General features: G+C 61.1%; 1 protein-coding gene across 7 annotated transcripts in view; it reads right to left on the bottom strand.

Moving 5' to 3' along the window:
* EPB41L1 (erythrocyte membrane protein band 4.1 like 1) overlaps positions 1 to 9012 on the bottom strand; it is a 26676-nt gene that overhangs the window by 14032 nt on the left and 3632 nt on the right. For 6 of the 7 annotated variants that reach the window (XM_014310070.2, XM_031063100.1, XM_031063095.1 and 3 more), the window contains exons 9-12: positions 8760 to 8935; positions 8198 to 8346; positions 7651 to 7686; positions 5739 to 5930 (exon numbers count right to left, since the gene is read on the bottom strand). In XM_014310070.2, the coding sequence (XP_014165545.1) occupies positions 5739 to 5930; positions 7651 to 7686; positions 8198 to 8346; positions 8760 to 8935 (553 nt within the window). The remainder of the gene's footprint in view (positions 1 to 5738; positions 5931 to 7650; positions 7687 to 8197; positions 8347 to 8759; positions 8936 to 9012) is intronic. The other variant, XM_031063097.1, reaches the window with a different exon arrangement.

Genomic DNA, 9012 nt, shown 5'->3' with positions numbered 1-9012 from the left:
CCCACTCGTGCTCCCCTCCGAGGTCCCTGCACGTGCTTCTTCCGTCTTGGCTCTCAGAGTTTTCCTCAGAGCTACAGCTTCCAGCCTAGGGGCTTCTCTCTCTATAAATACCCAGTGCTCCGAGCCCTGCATTGCAATTGGAGCAAGAAGAGTTAAACGCATCAGACACGCGGCCCCGAGTGCTGCTGGCACGACTGGCACAGCTGCTCAGCCTGGCACGGGGCTGGCTACATCATCATCATCATCATCACTGTCATTATTGTAGTTATGATTATGATTATTATTATTATTACTATTGTTCTTACCAAGGCCAGAGTTGAGGCTCTGTACAAAGAGGCCAGCCACTCATTGATGGGGAGAGGGGCTGGAAATAAGGGGCTGATGCCACACCGGGGACCGAGCCAGTGTCCTCCTCTCTGGGGACAGTGCTCTGCTCTGGGTGGTGGCTCACTGACACACCTGCAATACCTGGGGCTCTGCTGGAGGCACAGAGTGGGAGTGGAGCTCCCAGCAGACACAAGAACAGCCACCAGGGTCTCTCTGGAAGCAGGGGAACACAGCTGGCTGCCCCCTTGTTTTCAGCTGGCTCTGGCAACTCCCAGGGGTGAGATTTCATTGGAAGGAAGGCCCTGGGCTCTGGGTAGCTTCACTCTCAGCGTCATCCACGTGCCCTAAGAATTTGTCAGACTGCCAAGAGCACGAGCAGGGAAAGAAACCACTGCAAGTCATCAGCAAGGCCCTGTCCTTTTCCTACCAGATGCTGCAGATCAGATTCCCCAAAAGACCATCCCTCCTTTCCAGCTCACTAGGGACACCTCCTCAGAACCCAGCCATGCTGAAAACAAGTGTTCAGCAAGTGTCACCTGTGAAAGGCTCCCTGAGAAGTGTAAAAGACCACGGGCTCAGCAGCAGGACCAAGCAAAGGCCACAGAGCATCCTGCAGCACAGCCACAGCGGGAATGTCACCATGCTGCTGGCAGGGGACACCAGGTCACTGCTGCCAGGGACACCTTGTACATCCATGTGCTCATCCTGCACGTCAGCTGAAGGCCTTATGAGGGCCAAGAACAAAGCACTGTTAAAATCCAGCCACTTTTGGAACAGCAGGTAGGAAATAACTCATGGGAAGAGAGTTTCAGGAGAACATCTGCACCATGAGGCAGCTCAGCCACCCCTGGCAGCACATGAGGAGGGCAGTGCTGGGGCTCCCCGTGGGGCTGGCACTGCCCATGGCACAGCTGCCTGGGCACAGCCTGCAGCAGGGGCAGGGATGGCCCTCGAGGGCACCAGGATGCACTCCAGGCCCAGGGAGGGGCTGTCTGTCCATGCCCCCTCCAGCCAGGAACAGTTGGAAACGTGAGCCTCACCCCATGCAGGGCACTGGGGGAATGTCTGGAGCAGTTGCAAACCCAAAATGCAAACCTAGTGACTGATACTGGAGAAGGGGAAACAGGGGCAGGGGGGAGCAGAGCTAGAGAGAGGGAAGATAATATTAGAGGAGAGAAAGAAAGGAGGAAAACCAGCTACTAGTGGAAGAGCTCCCACAAGGAAATGAGAAGTCAGTGAAAGCCCCCAGCAGAAGAATGCCATTCCCAGCTGCTGCCTTCTCTGCCAGGTGTCAAAGGAAGCAGAGCTCCCTTGGCACAGTGCTGCAGGCCCCGCCCCTGCCCTCACTGCAGCCCCCCTGCCCCTGCCCCAGGCTCTGCCAAGATTCCCTCTGCCCCCAAAACCCCCAGGAGCCTGCAGGGAAGCACCTGGGGGCTGTGCTGTGGTACAGCCCATGGGCCCCACAAGAGAGCACCCCACCCCTGAGGGCAGGAAAGTACCAGCTCCTCTCAGTGCCAGGACACCCACAGGGATGGGCAGCAAGGGCACCCTCCTCCTCTGGTGCCAGAGGGATCCTTGGCAGGGACTCTGCCCTGGTCAGGCAGCCCCAGTGAGCAGCAGGGGCTGCAGGAGACCTGACCCCCAGCCCCCTCCAGCAGGAGCCTCTCCCATAGCCCCTTACCCTGCACCAGCTGCTCTCCAGCTCCCTTCCTCCACTCCTGCCTCCAGTGCAGCTTTTGTTCCTTCCCAGTCCATGGCACTGGGAACAGAGCCCACCAGTGCCTGCCAGGAGCAGAGGCTGCCCCGGGGCTGTGCCCAGGTGGATGTGACATGTGGCAGCAGCATCCCCCCTGACAGGAGGCTCCCTGGGCAGCCCTGCTGCTGCGTGGCCCTCAGTCCCTCTGCACTCCCTCCTGTCCAGCAGCCACACTCAGCCAGGACACTGCTCACTTTCCTGAGGGTGCAGCAGCTGCTCTCCTGCTCCTGCCCTGCTGTCCCACTGCTGACACCATTCTCAGCCAGGACAAGGATGGACAGCTTGTGGGCACAAATCTCCTCAGCAAAGCCCTCTCATCCCTCTTCTCTGGCTGCAAACCAGAGTCCTTCAGAGGAGATCTTCCCTGGGCAAAGGGGATGATTTTCTTCAGGCTCCTCTTCTGAGTTAAGGCCCAAGATAAATGTAGATCAAAAAGTCTGACCCCTGGAACATCTTCATCTATGACAGGACCTCTTCACCAGTCAGGAAAACCCCAAAGTTTCAGATTTATTCCCAAACCAGCTTCTTCCTTCTCCTCAGATTCTTGAGATGAGCACAGCCCAGCCCAAGGGACATCCAGCTCCTCCTTGTGTGATGTGAACTCTGCTCTGGAGGGCTCTGGCCACAGCTCACAGCTCAGGGCAGCCCTTTTGTCTCCAGAGCCTGAGGGCTCTGGGGGATGCTTGGAGCAAATCTCTGGATCCTGGGGCACATCCCCCAGGGAAGCAGGGAGCTCATGAGCTTTGGAGGTCAGTGGGCTGGAGGATGGAGCCACAGCAAAGCTGCCTCTGAAGGGATGATGCTGGGAAGGCTCTGTCCAGAGACCAGCCTTGACCCCCAAGGGATAAGTGACTTTCACACTTCCTGCCCTCCCTCCCTCCCTCCCCATGCACCTGCTCTAGGGACAGGAGCAACTGGGAAGGCCATTCCCACGGTGGCCTTCAGCACAAGAGACAGAAAGGAAAGAGGAGAGCAGGGAGCAGAGACAGCCTCTGCTCCTGCCAGCGGGGGCCACAGCCTTGGAGAGCCCCAGGCACGTGGGGGGCTTCTCCCCTGGCATCCTTCAGTGCCCCTGCTGCCCTTCTCTGCTCTGAGGGAGACCCAGCTCACCCAGCCTCAGGCAAGGATAATGAGGGAATCAGATGCTGGGACAAAACAGGGGGCTGGAGAGGCTCCTGGCACTGCCCAGTCCAGTGTTCCTGTCCTCCAGCAGGAGTGGGGCCAGAGGGCTGGAAGTGACAGACCACCCAACCCCATGGGCACCAGGGGACCTTCTGGCAGTGATGAGAGCTGCAGGCTCTGCAGATGTGCTGTCCTTGTGCCATCACCCCCTCGGGGCCATGGATCTCTCAGGGACACCCCAGGCTCTGGCCTGTGGGGATACATGGGGACATGTCAGGGCTGTCTCAGTCACAGATGCCGGGAGAGAAACCACTGGTGAGGCACCTTAGCACCTGCACCCCAGCTCAGGCTGGGCACACCGAGGGCAAGACTGACTCAGGAGATGTGTGTGCACCTCACACCTGCTGTTTCTGTCCTCCAGCACCCAAATTCTGGAATGGGGAGGGCGCCAACATGGACCAGGAGATGCTGCTGCTCTGTTGAAGGTGCCATATCCTTGCTGAAGCCCAGGCTGTGCCCAAGCCCTCCCTGACCCCCATGCTGCCTCCTGGGGATTGCTTCAGCCAGCCCAGGTTCAGGCTCCCGCCCATGCTGGTGACTTCTGCACGGTCTAAGGGACATGCACACGGAGCAAGAGTGTGCCCAGCCTGTCCCCCACCCCTCTGCCCTGCCTGGGGTGCTCAGGCAGGACAAGTGTCCCAGCACCGCATGTCCCTGGGGCCGACCATGCCAGAACCAAGGCTCAAACCCCAGCCTGCTTTTGCTCAGTGAAGGCACCACTCCTGGCTGTCCCCTCCCTTGAGCTAAACCCACACACAGGGGGTGCTGGGAGCTCACAGCCTCACACTGATGGAGCATGATGTGCACAGGCATGGCTCCAAGGATGCCCTTTGTCAGGGTGCCTGGGCCTAGGGAACTCCAGCTGCAGCCAGGACAGCCTCAGGCTGCTGGAGCAGCCACCCAGGTGTCCAGGCCATCGGGTCACCCCTGCCTTGGGATCCTCAGCACTGGGCTCCAGCACAGCCCCACACCAGCACTGGGAACTCTCCCCAGGAACACAGAGTCCAGCAGGAACAGCCAGGGGAGAGGTTTCACCAACAGCCCTGTCCTAGGAGGGGTCCTGCCTATCACCAGAAAGGGCACCCACCCATGGGCAGCTCTGCTCAGAGGGCACAAGACCCCTCGGCAGGCTGGGGACCCCCATGGTGGGAGTGAAAGGTGGGGGAGGAAGGGGATGGTGACAACCTCAGGAGAGGAGACAAGGCTTTTCTGTGTGAAAGACTCCATGCTTAGGGAAGCTCCATGCTCAGATGCAAAATCCTCTAAGGTGTCCTCTTCCATCGTCTGTGCCAGCACGGAAACCCCAGCACCCACGGGGAGAGAGAGAGGGAGACAGAGACAGAGAGACAGAGACAAAGAGAGAGAGAGAGAGAGAGAGAGAGAGAAAGGGAGAATTTGAGAAGGAATGAAGGAACAAAGGGTGAGCAGGTGGGTGAGCAGATGGATGAATGGATGGAAGGATGGATAGATAGATGGACAGAGGTCACAGCTGTGCCAGCTCTAAATGCTCCATTCACATCTCTGCACCTGATATATTCCATGGTAAAAGCAATGTGGGGGAAAGCCCCTGTTCCTCTTCCCAGCCGAGTGCTGTGAGGGGCCACAGCCCCCCTGCAGCCCCCATCTCTGGGCAGTGCTGGGGCCCACTGGGAACACGGGCACATCCCAAACTCCCCACAGAGCCCGTGCCCTCTCCATGACAGGGGGCAGCCAGGGCAGAGCAGCCCCACGTGTGGCACCCACCCTCCTGGAGCCGCTGCAGGCACTCCCCTGCTGCAGGCACAGCACTGGCTCAGAGCCCCACCGAGGGACAGCAGGCAGGGAGGGTCCCTGGCAGGGACAGGGCATCCAGGCTGGCAGGGGACACTCCTGTCACATGCTGCCTGCACTGAGCCCAGCAGGGACCCAGGCCACAGAGCCCAGCTGTGCCACATCCACCCCCCTCCAGCACAGGGGGCCCTGTCCTGGCACCCCAGCTCCAGTGCTCTCCTGTTGTGCCCGTGGTCCCAGGGCAAAGCCAGTGTGCAGAATGCCCAGAAGGGAGGATGTGGCTGTGGGATCCAGCATGGCACCACTCATCTTCCGCCTCCTCCCACCACCCAGGTTCCACTGCTGAGAGCACCAAGGGGCCTGGTCCTGCTGTGCTGGGGACACCCCCATGCAGGAGCTGCACTGGCCCTGCCCCACAGGCTGCTCCTGAGAAGAGTGAGCAAAACCCCACCCCATGGCCCACCAGAGCCACAGCCCATCTCTCTGGTAGCCCCCAAACCCCTCCAGACAAGGGCTGCTAAGTCTCCTGCAGTGCTCAGGGAGATCCCCCCCACCAGCAGTAAAAATGGTTCAAAAACACAGAAACAACACCCCTGTCCCCAGCATGTCACTCCCACTGAGCTCCCTCAGGGCAGCACAGGAGCTGAAGGACTCCTCCCCAACAGATCCTGATCCTCTCTGGAAGAGAAGCAGCAGAACAAACCTCAGTGGCCTTTTCAGGGGTTCCCTTTGGTGTTTCATCCTCGTGCTTGGGTGAGGAAGAGGCTGGTGAGGAAGGCAGCCTCCTGTCCCGGTCCCTGTGAACCAGTTTGCTGTTGGGCTCCTTCAGGGTCCGCTTCAGCTCATTGATGCTGGCCTGATGCTTCAGCAAAACATCCTCTGGCTTGTCTAAAAACTTGGGAAGGAGAGAGGAAGAGAGCGACGGTTAAAGCAGCAGCCCAGTGCAAAGGGATGAGCAGGGGCACCGGGAGGGCTGGTGTCACACTGGGCTGGAATTGAGGTGCTCAGGAGCCAAATGAGGAGCGTCATGGAGCACCAGGGTCTGCAGGTCTTACTGCAGGACAGGGAGCAGCTCTTTCACTGCAGGCAGCAGCAGAACGTGGGTAGCAGGTGAAGGGCACGGCATGGCCTGGTGGCATCTCCAGGACTCTGTGTCCTCCTGGCTGGAGACATGCTAAAGCTTCCTGGAGGGGAGAGCCGGCTCTCCCTTGGGACCAGCAGGGAATGGGGCCCTGCTGGAAACAGCAGCAGCCTCTGCTGTTGGCAGGTGCCAGGCACAAGGGAGCCCAGGCTCTGTCTCAGAAAGGCATTTCCAGCAGAGCTCCCCCAGAGCAGGCTCTGACAGAGGGGTGGAGGTCCAGGGCCGGGCAGGGATGTCCAGCATGGATCCAAGACTGGATCATTGTGGATCAGCCCAGGGTGGGGTGGGTCTGATCAGCTGTGGAGAGAGGACAGCTCAGAGTGCTCAGGGAGAGGGGTCAGTGTCAGAGCGTGGCTCGGTGAGGGCACAGTGCCGGGGTGCCCCCTCGTCCTGCCGCAGAGGTGGGCAAACCAGGAGGAACCCGGCTTCTGCCTCCAACCCAAACCCAAACCAAAAGCTCTCCTGAGCTTCAAAAGGAGGGCCCCAAACACCTCCCCAGCATCTCCTCGGCAACAGAGCAGAGACCCGTGAGAGTCCCAGGAAAAGCCCCACCAAATTTTCCAGACCAGAGGGCTCAGCAGCGCTCAGGAGTCCCGCCCTGGCCCCGCGTGCCCGAGCTGAGGGGGGCTCAGGTGTGCCCACCTCTGGGCTGGGCGCAGCACATGCACATGCAGGGGGCAAGCGATGAGGCGGGCGGGGTCGGGGCGGTGCCCACCCCCGCTGGGGCTGCACAGGGAGCCTGGGCGGGGCCGGCGTGGCCAGCCCCATCCCCTGGCAGTGCTTGCTCCCATTGGCAGCTCCAGCTGGGATCTCTGCTCATAGAGGGGATCCCCCGGGAGCACCCCTGGATTTGACGCCAAGATTAATTGTTCCTGATGGGGCCATCACAGGCACAATTTGTGCAGGGAGGGTTCAGCCTCCCTCTCTGCTCAGCCCCCCTCAGGGTGGGCAGGCACAGGGCTGGTGTGAGTGCTGGCCCCCCCAGGCAGCTCAGAGCCTCTTGGGCCCTGTGGGGTGGGATGGCAGCCACAGTGCTTGGGGAGCCCCAGCCCAGCTCTCCGGGGGCTGCAGGAGAGCTGGGCAGGGGGGATGAGGCAGTTTGGGTCAGGCAGGAGCAGAGCGTGGGTTTGGGTGCCAGCAGGAGGATGGGACCAGCTCCACAGGAGAGGAGACACAAGGTGAGGACATGGCGGGGTCAGGAACACGAGCAGAAGCCAAGTCATCCCAATGGGCCAGGGGCTCTCCTGCCCTTGGGAGGGCTCTTGCTCACAGGCACGATCAGGACCACCTTACTTAGTGGGATAGAAGATGCCACAGCTGATCCCCAGCTGTCTGTTCCTCGGGCTCCTCCAGCACCCAACCCCCGGCCCGGTGCATCTTGTATTCCAGTAAATAGGGGGACAGACGGACTTGTTTTGGGAAGGATGGACAATATGATGCACCAATGAGGACTAAGATACTCCAGAGAGAATACCTCCTGCTTGTGCCTGGGGGTTGTTTCGTGCTCCGGCTGGCAGCAAAGAGAGGGTTAAAAGTAACCAGCAGGGTCAGTTGACGGCACTTGTCACAAATACCACAGTTAAGTTGATAGGCTGATAGGGACCCCCCCTCCCCTCCCAGCATGGGGCTGAAATGGGCTGGGACAGCCCAGGGACCAGGACAGGAGGGGGTGGGCTGTGCCCAGGCAGTGGTGGGCACTGATGTGCTCAGCCTGTCCCCAACCCTGTCCCAGAACCTGGCTGCTCCCAGGTCCAGCCCTGCCTGGAGATGAGCCTTGAGACCACCTGGAGGGCTCTGGGGAATCCAAGTGAATCTTAACCCCTGTGACAGCTCCATTTCCACTGGTGGCGCCAAGAGCCACATCCCCAGGGCCCCACCAGCCTGGGGCACAGCTGACACCCACAGGGCTGCAGGGACCCTGCCCTAAGGTGACCCTTCCTGCCTGCAGCCCAGCCTGCTGCCTGTGCCCAGGCCCTGCCTGCCCCTCCACCCCCACCCTCTTCTGCCCACCTCGGCTGTACCTTCAGCTCCTTGATCTTCGTCGGGGTGGTCACCTCCTCATCCTCCGTCTCAGAGCGTCTCCTGCTGCCAAACTCACCGTCCTCATCCTGCTTCTCCCCCTCAGGCCCGGCGTCGTGGTTCTCGCTGACAGAGGCTGGGCGCGAGAACTCTGCCCACGGGGGACAGACGGGTCACTGCAGCCCTGCCACCCTGCTCCTGCCCCAGCCCTGCCACCCTGCCCCTGCCAGCTCTGACAGCTGGGTCACTGCAGCCCTGCCACCCTGCTCCTGCCCCAGCCCCCTGCCCTGCCAGCTCATACCTGGGGCAGGTGATTCCAGGGGGTCCCAGGGCACAGGGGAGGGAGTGATGTGTCCCTGAGCTGCCCGACCCCAGCCCTGCCATGTCCCTCTGTTCATGCACAGTCTGAGCTACCCCTAGGGGTGGGGACAGCCCCTGTGCCACGGGGATGAGGCTGGGGACAGCCTCCAGAAGGAAGCCTGATGCTGCTGCGAGCCAGCCCAGCGAGGCCGGGCAGCGTCCCCTGTTGGTGCCAGAGGAGCAGTGTCCCCGTGTCCCCTGTACCTCCGTCCAGGCTGCGGGACATGGTGTAGCGTTTGCTGGACGAGCGCTCGAAGAAGGGCGCGGGGCGGTCGATGAGGGCGCTGGCCTGGCGCGTCTGCGCCTGCGTGCGCCCGCTGTACCGAAACTTGGAGCCCATCACCAGGAAACCCTTGGGGGGAGGCTCTGGGGACACCAGCCTGGGGGTCACAGGGGTGGGACGGTGTCAGCGAGCCCCAGTCAGGCCCCCTGGCACCGCTCCCCACGTGCACCCACT

This window comes from Geospiza fortis, unplaced genomic scaffold, assembly GCF_000277835.1.
Source record: "Geospiza fortis unplaced genomic scaffold, GeoFor_1.0 scaffold657, whole genome shotgun sequence".
NCBI lineage: Eukaryota > Metazoa > Chordata > Aves > Passeriformes > Thraupidae > Geospiza > Geospiza fortis.
This window is presented reverse-complemented; position numbering and strand designations above follow the sequence as displayed.